This window comes from Ursus americanus, chromosome 8 (genome assembly GCF_024610735.1).
Source record: "Ursus americanus isolate L20-20 chromosome 8, mUrsAme1.1.p, whole genome shotgun sequence".
NCBI classification, from domain to species: Eukaryota; Metazoa; Chordata; class Mammalia; order Carnivora; family Ursidae; genus Ursus; species Ursus americanus.
The window spans coordinates 16510850-16537793 of record NC_142134.1 but is presented as its reverse complement, the minus strand read 5'-3'; the positions used below and the strand labels follow the sequence as shown (position 1 = coordinate 16537793).

General features: G+C 38.9%; 1 protein-coding gene across 8 annotated transcripts in view; it reads left to right on the top strand.

The window, feature by feature from the left end:
* Positions 1–24353, top strand: part of ARHGAP24 (Rho GTPase activating protein 24) — a 484542-nt gene extending 460189 nt beyond the window's left edge. For all 8 annotated transcript variants that reach the window (XM_087864013.1, XM_045791049.2, XM_087864014.1 and 5 more), the window contains 5 exons: positions 1340–1472; positions 5057–5130; positions 8596–8717; positions 18345–19422; positions 22688–24353. In XM_087864013.1, the coding sequence (XP_087720139.1) occupies positions 1340–1472; positions 5057–5130; positions 8596–8717; positions 18345–19422; positions 22688–22931 (1651 nt within the window). In that variant the 3' untranslated portion in view covers positions 22932–24353. The remainder of the gene's footprint in view (positions 1–1339; positions 1473–5056; positions 5131–8595; positions 8718–18344; positions 19423–22687) is intronic.
* The last annotated feature ends 2591 nt before the right edge of the window (positions 24354–26944 follow it).

The window sequence follows — 26944 nt, the reverse complement described above, 5'->3', positions numbered from 1 at the left end:
TGGCCTATGCATCATTTCCTCAGAGAAGCCCTCCAACCCCTAATTAGTCCTCTCTTGTTATTAGATATCAGCCAATACTTTTCCTTTTTACCACTCACCACACTTTGCAATTATATACTTGTGTTATTATCTACTTAATATGCCCTGTCCCCACTGGATTATAAATTGTGAGCAGGCTGAAATAATCTTTTTTTAACCATTTGGGGTCTTGGCCACTGTGTGTTTCTATAGTTCAATACAGAGTAGACATGTGGGAAATAGTTGATGAAATCAACCTAAGTCCAAAATTGAGAACGGGGTTGCCCATTTTCCCAGCCCCTGTAGTTTTGTGACGTCAGCTCTACTTCCATTTCACCCTCGAGGCAAGAGAATATTCACTGAGGCAGGAAATCCAACTGTATTGTAGCTCTCAAGGTATACGCCTCTGGGGACGTGTCACTTCCTGCAACACGGTCTGGGAGTGGGGTGTTCATTCTCCGTACCTACAGAATCCCTGACCTTGTTGACTGCCGCTCTTCCACTTCTCAAGGTCAATTGGCCTTTCAGTCCCTGCCCACCAATTCCTCCTTGCCACACTTTTATCCCCCTCACCTAAAATAATAAATAAATAAATAAACAAACAAAAGTCACCTGTTGTAGTCTTTACTGTCAGCCATCTTCGTGGATTAACATGGAGATAGAGCAAAATGTAAATTAATATTTTAAGAAATTATCCTGTCACTCTGATAGTCAATAGGGAATAAAAATAAATTTTGCTCATTATACAAGGGACAGGTTGTGTTTCCGTTGTTTGTTTTTATAGTACATTCCTTCTCTTTCTAAAAGACTCTAAGGATTCCCAACTAGAAATCATGCTGAGAATCAATCATCTTCAAAATAAGTTCTGCTTAAAAAGTTATAACATGTCATACTAAGTTTCTGATATCTATAACCAATCACCAATCTCTTCTAAAGAATAAGAAATGAAGATAGGATTTGTAACGATTGTGACATTGAGTGCACACACGCACGCATAGGTGGATTTGGTATTTTTTGTAGATTGTGTTATGCTTCGTTTAAAGTCTGGTATATTGGCATTGTTTTCCAAAGTTAACACTTTTGCTTAACATCAAGTACACACAAAAGAAAAATGCTTGAACCTCCGGATATTTTCAGACCACACTGAAGCTTCCCAGAGTCATAGGCGTCTTGAAATTGTGTGCTCCTTGAAAGCGGAACTTACTGATTGAATTGCCAGCTCGTATAGAATTCTGACTCTTGGATGTGTACTTGATGAAAAACTAAATGGGACAGCATAGAGTGTATTCCAAAGAATATCTTCACACTTCTGTCTCCACAGCAACACGGATGTACATACAGTGGCGTCACTTCTTAAACTCTATCTCCGAGAACTTCCAGAACCAGTTATTCCCTATGCAAAGTATGAAGACTTTTTGTCCTGTGCCAAACTGCTCAGCAAGGAAGAAGAAGCTGTAAGTTGGTGCATTTCTTTCTAAAAAAGCCTTCCTTTGGGTTTTTTTGGTCAATGTTCTTAGTTTTTGGTTTGTGAATTTCCTTTAGTCGCATCCTTGGATTGTCTTCCACTACTGTATTTATTGACGTTACATGCACTTCGATGTTAACACACACAACTCAGGTCCCATTTCGAATCCCCTCTCTTGTCGAAAAGAAAACTGCAGGTGAATAAATGAAATGCGCCCTCCTTGCCCGCTTTGCTGCTCTAAATGGTTGTGTGCTGCATCAGGCCAAACATGCCCTGAACAAAGCGGATGCCTTATTTCATTTTCTCTCTTTCATTGTGTGCTGCTCTAAATTACCGAAACAATGCCTCCTACCAAATCTCATCTACCATTTTTAAAAACAGCTTTATTTTTTAAAATTTTTTATTATTTTTTTATTATATTATGTTAGTCACCGTACAGTACATACCTACTTTTCGATGTAATGTTCCATGATATCATTAGTTGCGTATAACACCCAGTGCACCATGCAGTACCTGCCCTCCTTAATATCCATCACCAGCCTATCCCATTCCCCCACCCCCCTCCCCTCTGAAGCCCTAGATTGTTTCCCAGAGTCCATAGTCTCTCATGCTTCATTCCCCCTTCTGTTTACCCCCCCCTTTCTTCTTCCCCTTCTTCTCCTACCAATCTTCCTGCTTCTTATGCTCCATAAATGAGTGAAACCATATGGTAATTGTCTTTCTCTGCTTGACTTATTTCACTTAGCATTACCTCCTCCAGTCCCGTCCATGTTGTAGCAAATGTTGAGAAATCGTTCTTTTTAATGGCTGAGTAATATTCCATTGTATATATGGACCACATCTTGCAAGTTGGTACAGCCACTCTGGAAAACAGTGTGGAGGTCCCTTAAAAAGTTAAAAATTGAGCTACCCTATGACCCAGCCATTGCACTACTGGGTATTTACCCCAAAGATACAGACGTAGTGAGGAGAAGGGCCATATGCACCCCAATGTTCATTGCAGCATTGTCCACCTTAGCTAAATCGTGGAAGGAGCCAAGATGCCCTTCAACAGATGACTGGATTAAAACAGCTTTATTGAGATATAATTCATAAACCGTTTAATCACCTATTTAAAGTATACAATCAGTGCATTTTAGTATACAGTTGACCCTCAAACAACAGGGGTTTGAACTGCATGGGTCCTCCTTACATGGATTTTTTGCAGTACAGTATTATAAATGTATTTTCTCTTCCTTATGATTTTCTTAATATTTTCTTTCCTCTAGCTTACTATATTGTAAGAATTCAGCATATAATACATAAAACATACAAAATATTTGTTAATCAAGTGTTTATGTCATCAGTAAGGTTTCCAGTCCACAACAGGTTATTAGTAATTGAGTTTTGGGGGAGTCAAAAGTTATTCATGGATTTTCGAGTTGGGGGGATGGGCGCCCCTAACCCCTACATTGCTCAAGGATCAACTGTATTTTCAAAAGTTGTGCAGCCACTACCAAAATCTAATTTTAGAATATTTACCACATTTCTATCATCCTATAACAAACCCCATATCTCTTCCCCAGGCCCCACCTTCCCCCGATCTTGGCAACTGCGAATCTCTTTCTGTATTTATAGACTTGCCTATTTTGGCTATTTTGTATAAATGGAATCATCCACTACATTGTCTTCTGTGACTGGCTTCTTTCACTGTTTTCAAGGTTCATCCACACTAGACCACATATGTTATTATTTCATGCCATTTATGTATGTATGTGTGTATGTATATATGTATGTATTTATTTATCCATTCATCAGTTGTAGCACATGTGCATTGTTCCCATTGTTTGACTAGTATTAATAATGCTGCTGTGAATATTCATGTCTGGCAGGGACATACGTCTGCATTTCTCCTGGGTAAACACCCAGGAGGCAGAATTTCTGCGCCATATGTAACTATGTTTTCTAAGGAGGCTCCGTCATTTTAAATTCCCACCAGCGATGTGTGCAGATTCCAGCGTCTCCACGTTTGTGCCGATACTTGTTGTTATCTCTCTTTTCTATCACAGCCATCCTAATGTATATAAAGTGAGATCTCCTTGAGCTTGAATTGCATTTCCCTGATGGTTAATGATGTTAAACATTTGTCCATGTACTTATTGGCTCTTCTCATATTTTCTTTGGAAAAATCATTTTCCCATTTTTCATTGGGTTATTTGTCTTATTATTGAGTTGTGAGAGTTCTTTATAGTTGAGATTGGAAGTCTTTTATCAGATATATGATTTGATTTGCAAATATTTCTCCCATTCTATAGGTTGTCTCTTTAGGTTTTTTTTTTTAAGGTTTATTTACTTATTTGAGAGAGGGGGTGGGCAGAGAGAGAAGGAGAGAGAGAATTTCAAGCAGACTCCCTGTTGAGCACAGACCCAGATGCTAGACTCCATCTCATGACCCTGAGATCATAACCTGAGCCAAATTGAAGAGTCAGACACTCAAATGACTGAGCCACCAAGGCGCCCCAAGTCTCTTCAGTTTTTTGATGGTATCCTTCAAAGCATGAAAGTTTTTAGTTGCAGTGAAGTCCAATTTATCTATTTTTCTTTTGTCATTTGTGCTTTTAATTTCATACCTAAGAAGTCTTTAACCAAACTCACCAGAATTTATTCCTATATTTTCTTTTAAGACTTTTGTAATGTTAGCTCTTATATTTAGGTCTTTGATCCATTTTGAGTTAATTGTGGTTTATGATATGAGGAAAGGTCCAACTTCATCCTGTGGCATATGGATATCCAGTTGTCTCAGAGCCATTTGTTGGAAAGACTATTGTTTCCTCCACTGGATTTTCTTGGCATTGTTGTTGAAATTGCTGCCTATTTTTATTATTGAAGTTTTACTTTGTTATGTAATATTGTCTGTGGCTGCTTTTGTACCACAACAGGAGAGTTGAGTAGTTGAGACAGAGACCATATGTCCCAGAACGCTTGTGATATTTACCATCTGGCCTTTTTCAGGAAGAAGAACAAATTAGATTACATTATCCATTAGCTTTTCTGGGACCATTTACATTTTAGAAGTTCTACAATGAGGAGAACCCAAGCAATTAATCCCTTTGTGAAATGTCTGTGAAGCGTAGGCTTTTCATTCTCCATCCCACCCCAAACGGTGTATCCTAGACACGGCCCATCTTGAGAGACTTATTTGTCAGTAAATGTTGTTTGTCTCTGTTTTGAGCATGCCAGAAATGGGAAAGATCCTCACTACATGAAGGCTACTTTTTTCCCCAGATAACCTTATTATAAATGAGGCTATCTTCCCTTTTTAGTCAACTGTGAGCAAGTATTAAAAATGTTAAAAAGGCTTCACTTAACATCTGTTTCTCCACAAATAGTACTTATGGAAATATTTGAAATACTTTTTCAGATCTTTGAAAATATTTGTGAAATGCTCTCTGTAATAGTGGCAAGTTTTCAGGACAGGATTCTTCACTGATGATATGTGAAACTAATGAAAAATATTGTATACCCATTTTTCATCTGCTTTAATTCCAAGGCCAACACTTAGATAACACGTATTCTCTATTTCTTTTTACTCAGGGTGTTAAGGAATTAGCAAAGCAGGTGAAGAGTTTGCCAGTGGTCAATTACAACCTCCTGAAGTATATTTGCAGGTAAGAATTGTCCTGAAGACACAACTAAGCAGAACAAGACGATATTTAGCCTGATACTAACTTACTTTTGACCATGAATAAAATCACTGAACTGCTCTGACCTCTAGTGTTGACCTCCGTAAAATTAAGAGGTTTGACAAGATGATCTCAAAGGTTTCTTTGACCACTAAAATTGCTCGATTTTGTCATTTGTTGTTTCTGAGTCTCTCTTATGTTCACATATTAAGGATGTGTTGCTTCGAACTTCCATCAAAATTGTTTGTACATGTGCCGTGTATCTTAGTTTAGGGAAGGAGCATCTACCTTGGCACGAGAAAGACCTGTATGGGCATCCAGTTTCTATCACTGACTTCTTATGTATCTGTATGCAATTTTCTTGTCCTCTCTAAGTGTCCTACTAGGTAAAAGAGTATTGGAAACACATATTTCACACAGTTGTTTTAACACTTAAATTATATTTTTAAGTTGAATAAATATTATTTTCTTTCTATTTCTCTCTTACGTCAAGACTCATTGAAAAGACATTATTATTCAATTCCGTTAGGACAGTAATTGTGCCTGGTAAAGCTCTCACTCACGATCATATTTACCTCTGGCCTGGGATGGGATGCACCATGTCTGTGCCCCTGGTTAAGAAACCATATGATTTCACTCATATGTGGAAATTAAGAAACAAAACAATCATGGGGGAAAAAAGACAGAGGCAAACCAAGAAACAGACTCTTAACTATAGAGAACAAACAGATGGTTTACCAGATGGACAGCAGGTGGGCGAATGGGTGGGTCAGGTGATGGGGATTAAGGAGGGCACTTGCTGGGACACCTGGGTGGATCAGTCATTAAGCGTCTGCCTTCGGCTCAGGTCATGATCCCAGGTTTCTGGGATCAAGTCCCACATTGGGCTTCCTGCTCAGCACGGAGTCTGTTTCTCCCTCTGCCTCTGCCCCTCTCCCCCTGATTGTGCTCACTCTTTCTCTCTCTCTCTCAGATAAATTTTTTTTTAAAAAAAAGGAGTGTACGTGCTATGATGAGCATTGGGTGATGTATGGAAGTGCAGAATCATTAAACGGTACACCTGAAACTAATGGTACACTGTATGCTAACTAACTGAAATTTAAATAAAAACTTAAAAAGAAATAAAAATTGAAACATTAAATTTAAATAAAGAGATGATGATTGACACTACAAGTCACTGTAAGGTATCTTAAATGAAAACCTCCCAGTTTATTTTTAAATGAATCAAATTTTTAATTTAATACAGTATTATCATATGCATATACTTTTTATGTCATGATTAGATAAATATTCAGCACACTGGGAACTATGCAGTTTAAGACTAATGCCAGACACTGTGGACCTCACTGTCAACTGTAACTGAGTAGGAATTCCAGAATCTCCTAATGTAACTTTTTCTGGTGATGGTAGGAAGCAAATATGAGTTTAGGTGTCATAATTTTTTTTTTTAGATTTTATTTATTTATATGAGAGAGAGAGAGAGAGAGAGAGAGAACTAGTGTGGGGGGAGGGGCAGAGGGAGAAGGAGAAGAAGACTCCCCACTGAGCTGGGAGCCCAACATAGGGCTTGATCCCAGTACCCCAAGATCAAGACCTGAGCCAAAGGCAGACGCCCAACCGAGCCACCCAGGTGCCCCAGGTTTCATAATTTAAAAAAAGAAGGAAATAGTATCACTGATAACATAGATTCATTAACACATCAGGGTTCCATCCCAAGATTTTGAACTAATTCAAGCTGTTGTGGTGAATGAGAAAGGAGGACACCCTCTTTAAGTAAAAGGGAAAAGGCTCTTCCTTGAGAACCGTATTGCAGATCTTTATCTCCACAGAACTTCACTTCTCTTGAAACATTACGCAGACTTTTAGTTTCAGCTATCAAGAAATTACGCTGGTGTGAGTTTTTGCCCTTCTGTTTTACTATAACTTAGCCTGTCTAACAGTAATGAATATGTGGAACAGGCGCCTTTCTTCAAAGTTAAAAGGGAGTAGACAAGAGCACAGACTCTAGAGGTAGACGATCCGGGTTCACACTCAGCTCTGCCACCTGTTACTTCTTTGGAGAATATTGTCCTTGGAGAATATTCCTGACCACTGTGGTGCCTCATATGTCTCATCTGTAAAATGGAGATAATCATAGTATTTACCTCACAGAGTTGCTTTGAGAGTTTAATAAGTTAGTGCAATGACTGACACCTAAAATGTATTATTTTAAATAATAATAAGTTCTCTTATTTTGCTTAGCATAATACGCTCTAGCTTCATTCACGTTGCTGCAAGGGCAAGATTTCATTCTTTTTGATGGCTGAGTAATATTCTGTTTTATCTTTCCATCTATCATCTGTATCACATCTTTATCCATTCATCTATGCTAAGTAAAGTCAGTCAGTCAGAGGAAGACAAATACCGTTTGTTTTCACTCATATGTAGAATTTAAGAAACCAAACATATGAACATAGGGGAAGGGGAGAAAAGAGAGAGAGAAAGAGAGAGGGAAGCACACCATAAGAGAGACTCTTAACTATAGAGAACAAACTGAAGATTGATGGAGGAAAGGTGGGTGGGGGATGGGCTAAATGGGTGATGGGTATTAAGGAGGGTACGTACTGTGATGAGCACTGGGTGTTAAGTAATGAATCACTAAATCCTACTCCTATATGGTAACTAACTAGAATTTAAATAAAAATTTGAAATAAAAAAATAAATAAGTAAATAAAACCGAATGGAAAATAATTTCTTTTTTATTTTTCATCACTTCCTCTTTGTCTCATCAGTACAATTAATAAACCATGAAATCTAGGAATGAAGAGAGGGTGGGGAGTAAAAAAAGCTGAAAGACTACAAAAACAATCCCTCTTAGTAAAATCATTTGGGGAAAAGTCTATTTCACGCCTCTTATTCTTCAGCACCTAACAAATTGAAGAAAGTTGTGCTTATAATTTTTCATATCAGCAGAGCCAAGGTTTTAATTTAAACCATGTTTGATCTCATTTTTTAATACACTATAAATTTGAAGCTCACAAATTACTCAACGAAGAGGGTTGATTCCTCCTCTCTGAAATAAAGGATTGTACTAGAACGATCTTATTTATAGTTCTCAAATTGAGTATACATATAAAATGAATGTTTTATTTAAGGATTGAAAGAAAATCCATATTCTTGAATATCTTGTCCATATTAGCATTATCCAAATATACCTGTTCGTGTGATTTACAGAGAGAACCGAGCTAAGCCAGGCCAGAGATGATATTTGATATGATTCCCTCGAGTCTGATCCTTAATCATTTGCAATATATTTTCCCCACATTTGACTGAGAGATGTTTGAATTTCTAAATAATTTTGTCTCCATAATTGTATTTGAACATATTCTAGTTAATAAATTTCCCAATAACCCATTTTCTTCTACTGACGAATTTGATCCCATGTTTTGTTCATGTTTCTATACCCAACAGGTTCTTGGATGAAGTACAGTCCTATTCTGGAGTCAACAAAATGAGTGTGCAGAACTTGGCCACAGTCTTTGGCCCTAATATCCTGCGCCCCAAAGTAGAAGATCCTTTGACCATCATGGAGGGTAAGTAAATGGTTAGCTTACATCATCATCAAAAGAACAGTCAACTGTCTTTTGTTTGTTTGTTTTGTTTTTTTCTGAAGTTTATTTATTTATAGTCTGTATACCAAACATGGGGCTCAAACTCACAACCCCAAGATCAAGAGTCACGTGCTCCGCTGACTGAGCCAGCCAGGTGCCCCAATCAACTGTCTTTTGGTTGGTCTGAACCTATTCTCTTCTGAGGAAACTAGGGAAATAAGTAACTCCATGGTAACTTCATTTATTGACCCAAGTTCTTCAAGTGCAAAAATCTTCTCTTTGGAAGTCAGGTATTTTTTTGAGGTTACTCAACATAACAAATGACTAAAAGATTCCTTAGTAGCCTTACAAGAATAAATCAGCTGTAAAGTATTATGCAAGAACTAGAAAAATCTAGTTCACCTTTTGAGCCCCATGCAATTTTCAGAAGATTCAAAAAGTAACTATTTTAAGTGAATATATTTTTATTAATTTTGGTTTTATTTGCCTGATTTCAAGAAGTAGAAAAATATGGTCTTCTGTAAGATAACACTGCTTATTAAACTATAATTTGAAACGTGAATCGTTTTTTAGATTATAAAATGCCTCGAATTATTTTCCACAATGAACTTACACTTCTGTTTGTTTCCAGCAGGCCATACTGCTTGGATACCCTTCTTACCAATGGCCATTAGTAGTCCCGTTGTTTTCTAAAAATTGGACGAATTGAGCATTTAAGAATTTAATAAGGAAGAGGGAAGGAGAAAGAAAACGAGTCATTTTAGTTTCACTCTGAGCTTATTTAGAGCAAAATATACTCCTGATACTGTTCCTTTCTTGAAAATTCTAAGATTTTCATTCCTCTATGTCTTATGAGACAGAAAGAAGGCTTTTAAGTGTTTGCCTGCATCAACTCAGCTTCATTTCCTTGTCAGATATTTAGGGCAATATCAACTGAACATCAGATTTGGGACAATAAGAAAACTTAATTTCTTTTGGAAGAGTTTAGCAGACATTAGAAGATATAAAATGTGAAGCTATAAGAAGCTTACAGGTACTTTAGTCTATAGTTTTCTAAAAACTCTTTTTATTATAAAACAGAATTCATGTGGTAATGAAAACTACCAGTAACACACACACACACACACACGTATACACATCTTAATGAATTTATGTAAGATAACTACTCTAGAAATCACCACCCGGGTCAAGAAGTATCACATTTTTAGGCATCCCAAAAGTCCGTCTCCGTGTCCTTTTGCTCCATCTTACTCTCCCACTTACTTATAACTCTATTTTACTATGCAGACATTTGTATCAATCACTTCCTTGCATTTCTTTATAGTTTTATCAAACAAATAGATTTCCTAGGCATCATATTTAACCTTCACTATTATTTTATTTGATATTCTTTAAGATCTTGGCCTTACTGACTTCAGGAACATATAAAACATATAAAAAGGATAATAAACCAACATCAGTGGGTTTTAATCCCAGGAAGATCAACTTGGTTAGCCATTTAAAAATCAGCGTAATTCACCATATTAGCAGACAAAGATTTTTTTTAAAAAAAATCCTCCCCATGGATACAAAAAAAGTATTTTATAAAATCTAACACCACTCATGATAAAGGCTGTTAGCAAATTAGAAATAAAAGGAACTTAACCTAACAACGGTCATCTATAAAAACTTTAGTTATAATATTATGCTTAATGGTGAAAGATGGAATGCTTTCCCGCCTAAGACTGGGCATAAGGTAAGATTGCCTAGTTCTGGCACTTTGACTGTATTAGAAATCCCAGCCAGTGTGATAAAGTATTAAGAAGGAATTAAAGGCATACAAATTAGGAAGTTGTAAAACTTTGTTTATTCACAGACAACATGATAATTTATGTAGAAAATTCTAGGAAATCTGCAAGGAAATCTATAATAAGTGAACTTATCAAGGTCATATGATACAATGTCAATTTATAAAAATTCATTGTATTTCTTTTTTTTTATAATGATTTTTTATTATATTATGTTAGTCACCATACAGTACATCTCATTGTATTTCTATACGCTAACATTGAACAATTAGAAATTGAAATAAAAATATAATTTTAGAACAACACAAATATCAAAAATTAAGGATAAATTTAAGAAAATATGCACAATACATATATCCTGAAAACTACCAAACATTTATGAAGAAAACTATGTAAATGGGGAAATATACTATGTTCATCAATTAGAATAGTTAAAACCAATAAGCTATTAATTTTCCTAAGTGTACCTGTAGTATCAACATAATTCTCAAAAATGTCACAGAAAAAATTTTATTTGTAGAAACTGACAATCTGATTGTAAATCTTACGTGGAAATAAAAATTATCTAGACTAGGGGCGCCTGGGTGGCACAGCGGTTAAGCGTCTGCCTTCGGCTCAGGGCGTGATCCCGGCGTTCTGGGATCGAGCCCCACATCAGGCTCTTCCGCTATGAGCCTGCTTCTTCCTCTCCCACTCCCCCTGATTGTGTTCCCTCTCTCGCTGGCTGTCTCGATCTCTGTTGAATAAATAAATAAAATCTTTAAAAAAAAATTATCTAGACTAGCCAAAACAATTTGAAAGGGAAAAAGAAAGTTGAAATATACTGCTTGATTTAAGACTTAATATAATGCCGCAAATAATCAAGGTATTGTGGTATCAGTATAAAGATAGACATATAAATCAATGTAATAGAACAAAGAGTCCAGAAATAGACTCACACATGTCATCATTTGTTTGTGACATATGTGCCTAATTCAGTGGGAAAGGGGTAGTCATTTCAATAAATGATACTTGAAAAATTGCATATCTGTTTAAAAAATCCTCTATCCTTACTTCACATCACTCAGAAATTAACTTGAAATGGATCATAGACCTAAATATAAGAGCTAAAAGCATAAAACTTAGGAAAACATAGGAGAAAAAACCTTATGGCTTTGAGCTAGTCAAAGACTTACTAGGGCACAAAAATCTCTAACCATAAAGAAAAATTGATAAGCTTGATTTCATCAAAATTAAAACTTTTGCTCTTCAAAAGATATCCTTAAGAGAACAAAAAGGCCAGCCATGGAAATGGGGCATATATTGTGAATCAAATATCCGATTAAAGAATTTGTTTTAAAGGTATATAAATAAGTCATACAAATAATAGGACAGTGAACCCAATGAAAAAAAATGGGTGAAAGATCTGAATTAGACATTTCATCAAAGATAAACAAATAGCAAATAACACATGGAAAGATGCTCAGTATTTTTAATCATTAGGAAAATGCAAATTTAAGCTCTGATGAGCTACCACAATACATCCTCTACAAAGTATAAAATTGAGACTTAAATAATTAAGTTTGGCTGGTGGAAATACAAAATGTTAGAGCCATTTTGCAAGGTTGGGTAGCTTCTTATAAACTTAATTATTTATTAGCCATAAGACCCAACAGAGCAGTGTGCTGAGTGTTAACCCACATATAGAGAAAATATATGTTCACCCAGAACTTTTAGTCAAATGTTCATATCAACTTTATTTCATAATAGCTCCAATCTGAAAACAGACCAGCTGTCCATCAATCAGTGAATAGATAAACAATTTTTGGTACGTTCATAAGATGGAATACTACTCATCAATAAAAAGAATGAACTATTGATACATCCAACACTACGGATAAATGTCAAAAGTATTATGCTAAGTGAATAATGCCGAGACATGAAAGACTTTATACTGTATAATTACATTTATATGAAATTCTAGAAAAAGAAAAACTATAGTGTTGGAAAGCAGGTCAGTGATTATCATGGTTGGGATGTGGGGGTAGGGAAGTGGCTACAAATAGGCACAAAGGAATTGACTATTTCATGATTAGATGGTGTTTCCAGGACTGTCATTTGTCAAAATTCCTGATATAACTTACAAACATCTGTACATGTACAAAATGACACATGTACGAGGTCATTCGTTGCAAAAATACAAATTGAAACTACATTTCATAGAAGGCTGTCATATATATCTGTATATATGTAAGTGTATTTTAAAATACCTAGGTACCTTTAAAGGAAAATTGAATTCTTATCCAATTCTTATGAAGAAGTGCCTATAATGTAGTATTTAAATTCAACCTTTATAAAAGTTGAAAAGTTATAAAGGGCGAGGGGGAATTTCAGGATCCATGTAGCACAGTGGGATCCCTGAATCTGCTTGGACCCTTCAGAATGGGCTGGTGACTATAACCACTCTGACCTCATTATTTGGGTTTCATGTTTTTCATTAGAAGCCCAAGGAAGAGAACGACAGAAAGGAGGAAATAAAAAGTAAAAAAGAGTATATAGTGGCACATACTTCATCATTACTAAGCTAGTCTGTCCTAAAAAGATAGAAAAATGGAAAGAAAGTCCCTCTGCAAGAACTATTGCCATTTATTATTCTGGATACTAGATGAAAGCAAAGCCTCCCATGGTAGAAAGAGAGATTTCTAGATCGCTAGGGCCCTGACAGTCACTCTATAATTATGTCAGGTAACTTTGTCATGACTGTTCACAGACTCATCATGGAGGTCTTGAGAATGTCGCTCTTCAATTAATTAAATGCCCCGCATAGTTCACGGCTTTGGTGAGAAGCGGTGATGCTTCAAATGTTAATATTCCGGTGATGGGAAAAAGCTCCATTTTCTCAAAGTACTAGACAGAGTCATATATAATAGAGACTGCTAATATTTGAAAGTGTGCCTGTCATATGAGCAAATAGTAAAATAGGACTAAGTACACATGTCTTCAAACAGTACATAACGACAGTGCTGACAGCCATCTTAACTCTAAAATCTTTTCATCGGATTCACTCCTACATGCACTGAAAACAGGATGACAGATTCAGAGGTAGCTAAAGAAAAGGAAAGATGGATATATAATACCATTAATTTTTTTGAGTCCTTTTTCTTCCACAACTCTGATTCAATAATAGATGTCTTTTATTTAGTTTCTTATTTAGAACAACCCCAAGTTTACTTGTTACTACTACAGTTTAAATTCCAACAACTGAAACATAACAGGACGAGTGCATGCTCTGGAGTAAGACAAAATATGAAATTTCGCCTTGGTCATTTATCATCTCTGTGTCCCTGAGTTAACAGCTTAACCTCTCTGAACCTCAGTTTTCTCATGTGAAAAATTTTAAGTCCTATCTCACAGCCTTTGAGATACTTAATTTAAAAGATGTAAGTGAAACATCTCCACCTAACACAGTGTTTCTCAAACTCTAACATAAATAGGAATCATCTGGAGATACTGTTAACAGGCAAGTTCCCCGATTGGGAAGGTCTGCAGTGGGTCCTGCAATTTCGAAGCCCCCAGGTAATACCAGTGGTACTATTCTGTTACCGCTGGTGTCATCTGGGAGCTGGTTAGAGATGTACAATCTCATGCCCCGCCCAATACCTACATTTTAACAGAATCTCCAGGTGATTTGTACAAACATTAATGTTTGAGCAACACTGACCCAGCATCAGACCTGGCACATTGAAGATTCGTGATCTAAATATATTGTAAGTTTTGAATTATCATAGAAGTGTGTAGGATGTAGATGGATTTAACACATTTTTTCCATATTCAAAATTTGATTTTGAATTACATTCAGAGTCAAATTTTGCCAAGATGTTGCTTTAAGCTGAAGAGTGGCCCCACCCCAGATCAGGCCTCTACTGTCTGAGAGCTACGAATTAGTAGCTATTTCCGGTAGAAATCTGCATTGTCAAAGCCCTTGTCATCATTTCCCCCCCCACCCAAATCTCAATTTAAGTATTTTATATAGAAAGTACAGTTACTAACTAGAATTTAAATTGTTTTGCTATGCCTATTTATTGGAGACTATTCCTAGGAGCTTTTCGTAACATCATATAAACGCAGTTAACACATCAAATTAGTATAGTTCAAGCCAAAGCAAAGATGATTGATGTTTTCATTAGCCTATACTGTTTTACTATGGGTACATGAATAAATTAATACTTAAGGAGTTTCTTGGGTTCTTGAGGGGGAAGGGGCTCCAAGTTAGGAAACTAGTTGAGAAGCCTAGTTAATGGTGGCAGCCAGTTTTAAGGGCTAGGAGCTCATCCTGGAAGGCAGTGAGGAATATGTGAGAATATACTTGAGATTTCAGCTAATATGCCATAAAACCTGATCAATCCATTGATTTTTCTAAATAAATTACTGCTTTTAATAATGGATTAACTTTTTTATCCTTTATTGTCTGAGTTATTTCTGCTGAGATTTGTATTCATTTCTAATTCATACTTTACAGTGCATAGGGAAGATAGGAGAATCAAATGGAAACCATAGTATTTTCATCTGTGTAAGAGAATTATTTTCTTTCTCAAAGGTCTTTTCATCATTTAAAATGCCCTGCCTAATGCTTCGCTGTTTCTTGTAGAACAGGTTTGGTAGTTACAGACCCTCTCGGTTTTTGTTTATCTAGCGATGTCTTTATTTTCCCTCCACTTTGAAGCATAGGTTTGTTGGATATAGAATTCTTGCTTGGCAGTCAACATTTTGAATATCTTATTGCATTACCTTCTGGCAATGAGAAATGATGAGAAATCAGCTTTGAATCTTACTAAGGACCCCTTATACATGAGTTGCTTCTCTCTTACTACTTTTAAGATTCTTTCTTTGTTTTTGGTTTAAGACAGCTTGACTATGATGGGTCTACGTTTGGATCCTTTTGCATTTACCTAGCTTGGAATTTGCTGATCTTTTGTGACTATACAGATCAAGTTTTTCATCAAATTAGGGCATTTTCAGCAACTATTTCTTTAAATATTCTTTCTCCTTTGGGACTCTCCTTCTGGGGCTACCATTAGGCACATGCTGGTATACTTTATGGTGTCCCACAGGTCTGTGAGGCTCTGTTTGCTCTGTTTATTTTTCTTCCTTCTTTTTCCCTTATGTTCCTCAGACTGGATAACCTCAACTGACCTATTTTCAGGTATAACTATTCTTTCTTCTGCTTGCTTATATCTGCTGTTGATTCCCTTTACTGATTTTTTTTTTTTTAAGATTTTATTCATTTATTTGACAGAGAGAGAGAGAGAGCGAGCACAAGCAAGGGGAATGGCAGGGAGAGGGGGAGGGAGAAACAGGCTCCCCACAGAGCAGGGGGAGCCCAATGTGGGACTAGATTCAAGGACCCTAGGCTCATGACTTGAGCCAAAGGCAGTCCCTTAACTGACTGAGCCACCCAGGTGCCCTGATATTTTTTTTCTTCATGTCAGTTACTATACTTTTCAACTCCAGAATATCTATTTGGTTCATTTTTATACTTTCTGTCTCTTTATTGATAATTTCTATTTGTTGAGACATCATTCTCACTTTCATCTGGTCTCTGTAGACATGGTTTCCTTTAGTTATTAGAAAACATTTAAAATAGCTGATTTAAAGTCTTTGTCTAATGAGTACACTGGGTTTCCTCAGAATTTCTTTTTTTCCTGTGTATGGGCCATAATATCTTTACTCTTTGCATGTCTCAACATTTTCATTGAAAACTGGACATTTTTAATAATATAATAATGTGCGAACTTTGGATATCAGGTCCTCCCCCTCCTCAGGTTTGTTGTTGTTTGTTTAGTGATTTTTCTGGACTAATTCTATAAAGTCTATGTTCTTTGCCATATGTGGCCACTGAAGTCTATGCTTGGTTTGCTTGGTTGTCAACTAATTATTGGAAAAGATTTCCTTAATTTGCCTAGGACAATAAGTTTCCCATTTTTTTACCAAAGTGCTCTGTATGCAGACCTTTGATAGGCAGCCAGGTAGTTCGCAGCTGTGCAGTAGCCTTCAGTTTCTGCCTGTGCAGAGCCTCAAGATCAGCAACTAGGGACTTTCCAGTTCTTTCCTGAGCATGCACACAGCTATAGGCGTGCACATAACCCTGAACATGTGTGTAGTCTTCTAGACTCCCAGGAATAGATCCACGCTTTTTTCAAAACCCCCCATGGAAATCGCATTCCTCAGATTTTCCTTTTAAGCTTGTGATGAGCCTATTGTTTGTCCCAACTCTTATCCACTGCTTCCGGCGGCCATGATGTTACACAAAAGAGCCCTCATTATTTTTGACAAATGCCCCTGAGAAAAATGCTCTTCACACTGGTCAAATTCCTAATCAGATCAAATAAAGATATGCATTGTGAAGGGGGTCTTTAAGAGAACCACCAAACAGGTCAAACGATGACAATACTCTGGGAATGGAGCTGTGGAATTCCAACTCTGTTCTGCCCGTTGCAGGGGCTGCCAAGCTGCCAGTTCCCACTGTTACTGTGGGATATTAGTTTTCAAGGCTATTGCAAAGCTAGGGAGAAGAGGATGGGGACAAAGTTAAAACACCACAGAGCCTGCTGCTATTACTGAGTCAACCATTTTTCTTGAATAAGCATTCTCCAGACTGTAGCAGGCCTTTAATTCATTTTCAGATTCCTACAAATATTGATTCAGAATACTTTTGTCAGCTGCTTTTATGGAGAAGAGGATTTTTGGAGATCCTTAATAGACTGTTCTGGCTGATGTCACTTAAAATGCCTTGAAACTTTTGAATAGTGAGCAAAACTCACATGGAACTTCATTATCTTTGCTGCATTAGAAAGACAGACCATATACCCACCAGCAATCATAGAGGGTTCCACTAAGCAATGCCATTAAAATATCTTGGTGGTTTGAGGCAATTGTCAGATGAGAGATCACATTGACCTCCTCCTAAGGAAGATTTCTCATAATTAAATCTCAAACTTGCAGGAAATGGTGTATAATGATTAAAAGCCTATTCTTTGGAACTAGCTAACTCTGGTTTCAAGCCCTGTTTCTGCTCCTTTATAGCTTTGTGACCTTGGTCAAGTTACTTAACGTTTACAATACAAAGATAAAAACTACCTATTCATAGATTTGTTTTAAAATCCAATGAAACTGGGGCACCTGGGTGCCTCCATCATTAAGTGTCTGCCTTCGGCTCAGAACATGATCCCAGGGTCCTGGGATCGAGCCCCACATCGGGCTCCTTGCTCCGCTGGGAGCCTGCTTCTTCCTCTCCCACTCCCCGTGCTTGTGTTCCCTCTCTCACTGGCTGTCTCTCTCTCTGTCAAATAAATAAATAAAATCTTTAAAAAGACGGGGTGCCTGGGTGGCACAGTGCTTGAGCGTCTGCCTTCGGCTCAGGGCGTGATCCCGGCGTTATGGGATCGAGCCCTACATCAGGCTCCTCCGCTATGAGCCTGCTTCTTCCTCTCCCACTCCCCCTGCTTGTGTTCCCTCTCTCGCTGGCTGTCTCTATCTCTGTCAAATAAATAAAATCTTTAAAAAAAAAATCTTTAAAAAGAAAAAAATTAAAATAAAAAAATAAAATCCAACGAAACTAACCAAAGTAAAGTGCTTGGTGTAGTTTGTGGCACACGGTAAATGCTTCTGTTGCTATTATTGTCATTAAGAATAATATAACAAAATAAAAATTATTTAAAAAAAAGAATATAGTTCACACTACTGATAATCATGCTGAATGTTCATGTGATTGTGGCTCTTTGAGAGTCACTTTCGAAGTGGGAAATAAACCACTCATCCTGCTGTGTTTCCTATGCAATTCCAGGCACCGTGGTGGTCCAGCAGTTGATGTCAGTGATGATTGGCAAACATGATCGCCTCTTCCCCAAAGACGGGGAACTGCAAAGCAAACCCCAAGAAGGAGTGAGCAACAACAACAATGAAATTCCGAAGAAAGCCACCATGGGTCAGCTACAGAACAAGGAGAACAACAATACCAAGGACAGTCCTGGTAGGCAGTGCTCTTGGGACAAGCCCGAGTCTCCCCAGAGAAGCGGCATGGATAATGGGTCCCCCACAGCGCTACCAGGTAGTAAAACCAACAGCCCAAGGAACAGCGTTCACAAGCTGGATGTCTCCAGGAGCCCCCCTCTCATGGTCAAAAAGAATCCTGCCTTCAATAAGGGCAGTGGGATAGTCACCAACGGGTCCTTCAGCAGCAGTAATGTAGAAGGTCTGGAGAAAACCCAAACCACTCCCAATGGGAGCTTACAGGCCAGAAGGACCTCTTCCCTGAAGGGGTCTGGTACCAAAATGGGCACCCACAGTGTACAGAACGGAACGGTGCGAATGGGCATTTTGAACCCCGACACGCTTGGGAACCCCATGAACGGACGCAACATGAGCTGGCTGCCCAATGGCTATGTGACCCTGAGGGATAACAAGCAGAAAGAGCAAGCGGGAGAGTCAGGCCAGCACAACCGGCTCTCCACCTATGATAACGTCCATCAACAGTTCTCCATGATGAACCTTGATGACAAGCAGAGTATCGACAGCGCCACCTGGTCCACGTCCTCCTGTGAAATCTCCCTCCCTGAGAATTCCAACTCCTGTCGCTCCTCCACCACCACCTGCCCAGAGCAAGACTTTTACGGGGCTAATTTTGAGGACCCTGTTTTGGACGGGCCCCCACAGGACGACCTCTCCCACCCTGGGGACTATGAAAACAAGAGTGACCGGAGGAGTGTGGGAGGTCGAAGTAGTCGTGCCACCAGCAGCAGCGACAACAGTGAGACGTTCGTGGGCAACACCACCAGCAGCCACAGCGCGCTGCACAGTTTAGTGTCCAGCCTGAAGCAGGAGATGACCAAACAGAAGATAGAGTATGAGTCCAGGATAAAGAGGTGAGGAAAACCCGGAGCTCGCAGCTGCCGGAAAGGCTGCAGCCGCCTCCTCCTGCAGGCACAGGAGGTCACGCCTGCCGGCTCCAGAGCCGGAGACCCGAGTTCGAGTCCAGGCTTCCCCACCTGTGAGCTGTGGGACTTGGGGAAATTGTTCTATGAGCTTTTGGGTTCTTACTGTGAAAAACTGAAATATGAGTAGTTTTTACCTTAAAGCATGTGAGAAATCACTGAGCCTTGCGCCTGGCACAGAATAGGACTCAAGAATGCTGTCTTCTGTTATTAAATGTGTGGCGTTGTGTTAAGGGCTGGAAAGAGAGGGGCTGGGATAAGTGGAAAGTAAGGAGCCTATTTTCACTGGTGGGAAGAGGATGAAATGAGGGTGAAGAAAAAGAGTCAAAAGAAACAGATCTTTATTTTTCAATCTTTTAATCGTTGGATGCTGAGACAGTGTCCGTTGTCCGCCCCCCGCAGCACCAGGCCTTGAGGGTTCGGCAGTGAATAAAATAGACAAAAACTCAGCCCTCATGGAACCTGCTTCCCTTCCACTGCAGAGACAGATCAAGAGGTGAAGTGGCTCAGACGCTCAGTGGAAGGCTGACGCAGCAAAGAGGGGCAAGAGGCATTGGCGAGGTGTAAGGTCAGGTGCAGGGCCTCCAGGCCGTCAAAGAGGAAGTCGTGTGGTTGCCTGGGGAAGAGCACGTGGAAACACCACGAGACGGGATGGGCGGGGCGCAGACAGGGAACAGGGCCAGGTGACCTAGGACCTTGGGACTCATTATAAGTCTGGCTTTTATTCTGAGATTGGAATCCACGGAGGTTTTTGAGAAAAGCGATGACATGAAGTGTGTTCGTGTGGACAAGGGAAATTGTAGGCTAAACGAGGAGCAAAAACTATGATTTATAAGGAAGCGATTATGCTAAACCCTAACTTATATCAGTTTACATCTTCTCACAAGATGACCAGGGTAGAAGTGTGCTTGGCAGCTTCTCTAGGGAAGCAGCTGCGACAGGATAAGGGGTGTTTGCCCAGTGTCCTGATTGTCACCTGTTCCGTGGACTTGAGAGGGAATGGAGAACGGAGCCCAGGGCTCACAGACGGAATCTTGGGCCAGAAACCAGAATGTCCCACCCCCGCGTTTTCACCATGGTTACAGACATTCGAAACCCGATGGTCTTTCTGTTCTCCTTTCAGCTTAGTGTAGGCGAGAGGACACTTAAGGCTCAAGCGGGAGAAGACTCAAGGCTCAGCTCAGCATGAAGCTGCCCCTCTGTGGTCTCTGCCCCAGTTTCAGGCTGTGTGACTTGGTGGCCCTCCTGCTTCAGGGGTGTTCTGGGGTCCTCATAGGAGTGGACCTCAGTCTTTGTCCTGCTTCAATAACTGCCAGGCCTCCACACCCCACATGGCTACTTCTTTATACATAAAGTTGGCTTCAGTGTATTTTAATATGTGTCCCACTCATTTGTCAATTACCAGGCCAAAAGATACATATTGTCAAGAGCTTTGGTAAAGTAAATATATGTTAAAGTACTACTTATACATTAACTTGAAAAATGACTGTCTTGGAAAGTAGTTCTTGTAAATCTTGCTGAACAGAAACTTGGTTTGAATTTTTCTGTATAATGCCAAGTGACAGGTTTACGGAAGAAGAAAAATGCCATCAGCTTATAAGGTAGCTCTCATTTTTGAATGTAGTTTTTGAACCACTGGCTACCAGAACTCTGCATTTCTGCCAGTGCGTGATGATAACTTAGCACTTAGCGCTGGGAAGCAAGAGATAGCACTTTAAACCTGTAGGAACAGACAAAAAGCTATTCTGAATGGCTGCCGATGTACGCATTCATCTGTGAGAACTTGGCGCCTATTTCTGTTCTGTGATCTATGGAGCATTTCAGAGACTGGGAGAAAATAATGGAACTTCCCAGTAGAATGTCATCTCAATGGGCCTCTTCCTGTAGCATTCTTACCTGCCTGACAGCCGGAGGGAGAGGTCCACAGCAAAGTGGGGCAGACATGCTGCCACGGGCCCAAGCCACAGAAATAGAGGAGGCTAACTGTTCTAGTTAATTTTTGATTGTTCCTCTTTGCAGTCATACATTTCTCTTTCAATTTCTTTTAAACTCCATCCCATAAATATTGAAGTTGGACAAAGTCATAGAGAGACGATATAGATAGATGGTAGACAGATAATAGTTTACTTTGTTTAGTTATCAATCACTGATATATGTTGTTTAGCTTTTAAACTCACATTTTAAAAATGTGAGTTTGATGTTCTTTACCCCCCAAATTAGTTTCTAACTTTACTGTATTGTGGTCGAAGAAATTTGTCTAAATGATATCAGTTACTTGGCCTGGTAAAAACTATTCTCTTTTTACTGGTTTGGGATTCTATATATGACTAATAGATCAAGTCTGGTAATCAAGTTGTTCAAACGTTTTACATTTCTTCTAATTTCTATCAGATAGATCTATAATTTCTGAGAAAGAAAAATCTCCTAATAGTATAGATTTATCAATTTCTCCTTATAATTTTGCTATATATTATATTGAATAATTTGAGGCTAGACTCCTAGGTGAATAAAAGTTCAGTATTGTTTAAATCTCCCTGATGAACTGGTCCTTTTATCGTTAAGTAATGGTCATCTTTAATTGTCATAATGCTTTTTGCTAAAAATCTATTTTTTTCCTGACACAAATATTGCTATGCTACTTTTATTTTGATAGCAACTTCCTGGCATAAGAGGCTCGAGCTATCCAGCAGTGACATTTTCACTATCATCACTTTTGCTTTGATTGAAGGCAAATATGATGTCCTCTTTCTCTTCCAGCTTTATCGCACTTTCCCTTTTCTTTTAGTAAAGCCAGTTTTACCTTACTTTTCATTTACCTGAACTGACTCCAGGAAGCCCTGTGGTTTGGGTTGCCTCCTGCATCTGCCATTCTGTGCTCCCTGATAATCAGTCTCTGGCTTCTCTGTGCTGGCATTCATTCACTCACAATCAAACGACAACTAAGTGCTTCCAAGCGAGGTCTTGGGGTCTTCTTGTTAAAATGATAGTAAATCATCCTAGCAAATTGAATGAATGAATGAATGAATGAATAAAAATACATCTTTTAAATCACTAGACCTTGCTTCACTGATTTGAAGGGGCCCATTACTATTTCCTAAGCATTGCAGAGACAGAGTTCAGAAAATATTAGTATCCCTGTCACATTTCAAGTGAATAAAATCACTTTATCTCTTATTCCTTCCCTCACCCCATCTAGCTTAGAACAGCGAAACTTGACTTTGGAAACAGAAATGATGAGCCTCCACGATGAACTGGATCAAGAGAGGAAGAAGTTCACAATGATCGAAATCAAAATGCGAAACGCCGAGCGAGCAAAAGAAGATGCTGAGAAAAGAAATGACATGCTGCAGAAAGAAATGGAGCAGTTTTTCTCCACCTTTGGGGAGCTGACAGTGGAACCCAGGAGAACCGAGAGAGGAAACACAATATGGATCCAGTGAGCCCGCTTCCTCCCGCTGTGTCCGATGCACCTGGGAAGCTTCCGGGGTTCTGGTGGGAACATTCTGTGGGATCAGGTGGCTGGTCACCTGCTGTACAATGCTCTAACTGGTGAAGGAGTATCATTTACAGACATTACCCATCCACATCTGCAATGTGTACCAAAGTTCTTTCATGCCCCATGATGCTACTGTCAAGTGTTACAACTGGATATGTGTATAGAGAGTAGTTTTTAAAAAGTAAACTAAAAATGAGCAGATCTCAAGAATTATTTTATTGCAAGTCTTGTATTTAAAATGTTAAATCAATATGTTGTTGCAATTTAGCTTGCTCTCAAGCTTCACCCCTTGCACTTAACATAAGCTATTTTTGGCATTGTGTTATCATCAGCTTATTTTATAGATCAATATTTTTATTTCCCCTCTTGCTGAGGAAATGAAGATAAGCAGATATATAAATATATATATAAATATATATCAGATGAGTTATTAAAAGCAAAAGAATACTTTGTGGCTGTGCTGTTTGTGCCAATAGACCTCGCCATGACCAAAAAGAGAAATGTAAATAGTTTTATAAAATACAGTAGAATCACCAGGAACCTTTGATTTGCTCTTTAAATTCTTCCCCCGACATTGCTCAGTTTTCTTTGTGAGGTATCTTGACAAGAGAATTTTGGAAGGCCTGTTGTCTGCCTGGTCAGTCCCACAGATGCAGGTCTCCTGTGCAGAATGCAATTTAGAGGGGAGAAATGGTAAAAACATTTGATGAGTCCTGCCATGAATGACTTGACCTTCTGGACTGAGTCTCTGTAACTGTTACGTGGTTTCGAGAACAGTTCTTCCCGCTATTTGGAGGTTGAGAAACAACACTTGCTACACTATGCCACAGGAACACCTCCTGTCCGCTCAGACCTCTCCTCCATCCGCCAGCAGACACATGGCAGCTCAGGCAGGGAGATGGTGTGGCCGTGACCCTCTCAGTTAAACTTCTAGAGTGTGTGCCGTAGAGTGACATTTTTCTCTCACTCAGGCCTACTGTTGTGTTGTCCCTGGGACTCTGTCTGCAGGACTGCTGGCAAAGGCAGGAGAGGGAGTGGATAGCCCAGAAGAAGGAGACAAGTTTGGGAGAAACAAACTATTTTGCTTCTAATTTTTGCAATATTGTTCTTCCCAGTTGAAAACGTATTTGTTCACAAAAATACTAAGATGTGAATGCTTCAGGGTTCAGTTTTGACAAGTTGATGCACATGGGTCATGGTGACCGTGGAGAGGAGCCCAGGGCTCTCTGGAGCTGGAGTTTGGAGAGAACAACTCTCCACACTCCAACGAGGCAATGATTTTGAGAAGCCAGGCAAGTAAATATTTCTCACACTAGAATAAAAAGTCACAAAAGACATAATTGGAAATAAAGACTGCTTGAGTTTATAGGATCGTGTTGTTAGAAGGTTCTATGTCTGTGTGTTTATTTATTTGCAAAGGGGAGAATAGTCTTTCGAGCATCCAACCTTGTCACCATTCACTTTCATGTATATCCTTCCCCCAAGCAAACTTCTGTGGGCCCTGGGTTTTAACCACTATCTGTAATACCGATGCCTTCTTTATTTTTAGATTCCTTTTCTCTTCTTCCTGATTCTTTAACCAGATACTTCCACCTGGATATCATACAGAAAAGTTAAACTCAGAAGGTACGATGTTGATCTCAGTGGGTCTCTCTCTATACCTTTCCATCTCTTCCCAGTCCCTGTCCTAGTGATTGAAAACCTTGGACTCATCCAGGGAGCTGAGGATGCAATAGTAAAAATCAAAGGCCACGCACTCACCCTGCCTGCATTCAGATTTTCCACAATCCACTAGCTGTGACTGAGACTTCTAGGTGTCACTTTTTTTTTGCTGTAGACTGAGGACAACAAAGATACTCCTCTCATGGACTTGTTATGTGGTTTCAATAAGGTAGATGGTGTGAAAACTGAGCACAGCACCTAGTGGACAGAAAGGATGCCCTAAATGTTCATTCTCCTTTTTCTCTACTCTTCTTCACTCTTGAATTCACTCACCAAGTACCATCCAGCCCACTCACCCTTGCCTTTTCAGTCTACTCTCTTTGATCAGTTCCTCCTCAACTTTGATGAAAGCATCTCTCCTTTTGCAGGATGCCCCTTCTAGGCCACCCATCTGACCATGTCATGGCCTTGCTATCTACTAACACATGAAGACTCTCACTTGCCCGAAGGATATGCCCTTCATGCCATGTTGAAGGCTGGGACCTGCAGTTTTATTTGCATCTCCTACCACTTCCCCTACCCCTGCCAAGCCATTTTGTGCCTCTGGAACTTTCCACCTTCTACTGTCATGTCCATCTTCACTACCTTCCTTCTACCTGGCACAGTCCTACCATTTTTTTAAAAGAGCCAAATCAAATGTCATTCCCCTCTAAAGCTTCTAGGATCTCAACTCAGAATTAATTACCTTGTGCTCCCAATTTGTGTATATCTCTCTTAGTCTTTTCTGCATCTGATTATTTTCTTCACCAAATAAGAAACATTTTAGGAAGCAGCACGGTAGAATGGAAATAGCAGGAAACAGAGAGCCAAACAGACCTACACAGGCATCTCGACATGCCTCAGGCAAGACGCACAGCAATGAATGACAAGTCATTTAACCTTTCTGAGCCTCAGTTTTCTCATCTGTAAAGTGGAGGTAATAACTCCTACCAAATAGGGACGTTGTAATACTTTAAAGTGATATGTAATGTGACTCTCCCAGTGACTTCCAGTTAACTCTATTGATAGCTCTAGTAACAAATGGAGCTTCTTTACCTAACAGAGCAGAATTGTATCTTACTGATCTTAAATCCCTCCATCTCCACCCTTTATTCCAGAGAGTGCCAGCATGCAGAGTTAGCCACAAATCTGGTCTTTGGTTTATGAGGGACGCTGCTACTAATTTTCATCATCAATCTCAGAGATGACCTTCAATCAATGGATACCATGAGTAGCTTGTCCATCTGGGTTCCTATTTGTTCTTCTATTAATTCAGCTAAATGCCCAGAAAATATCAAGTAAAAGACATAAAAATAAAATGGAAGTAAGAACGAAGTATCAAGAGTTCATTTGCTACATCCTGTATAGACTTCTTTAATAAGACTATTTAGGTAACTAGAATGATACTTAAATTATGAGCTAGGAGAAAGGATTTGCTTCCAAGTGTTGAGTCTATAACGTTGGTTTCACTAGCCAAACCATATGTCTGGGTATCCTTCAGAGAACATTTAAAATAGAATTATGTATGAGAGTAGGCCAACTGAAGTCTATACGTTTTAAACGTTGTTTCTATATGTCATTTTGTTATGAAATGACTAAAAACTTGAAGAGAAATTTAAATAATGTCATTCCTATTTATTTATTCACAAGCTGAGCCCTAAATTAAAAAAAAAAAAAAAAGGTCATTTCCAGGTAGGATAGTTTAAATCATCAATATAATTACCTCCCCTTGGAAATTCAGGAAAATTTGAAGACTGTGATACTGGCAGCAAACCTCAGTGTTTCTTTCATCACAGAACCGCATCCTGCTTAGAATAGCATCCCAGAAAATGATAGGTATAAGCTTTTGGAATCAGAGACCTGGATTCAAATCTCAGGTCTACCACTTCATAGCTACAAGAATTTAAGAAAAGTTACATGATGTTTGTAAGTCTCAATTTGTTTTTCTGTAAAGTAGGATAATACTAATGTCTCCTCCTCATTGGGTTTTTTTTTTCTTTTTTTTGAGAAATAACTAGGTTAGGTGACTTGCACAGTATATATTGTAAGTGCTCAGTAAATGGTAGCTCTTATACCTCAAATTCTCTCTACTGAAAGTGTGTTCCAACTTCTAGAAAATAGAGTTGTGGCCTCAAGAATTGGGCCAGCATGATCACCAGCAGAGGATATAAGTCTGCCCTTGTCCCAGGAAGGCTAATTTTACCTTTGCCTGGATAATCTGCCAGAGATTTGATGGCAAGGAAGAGGTAACCCAAG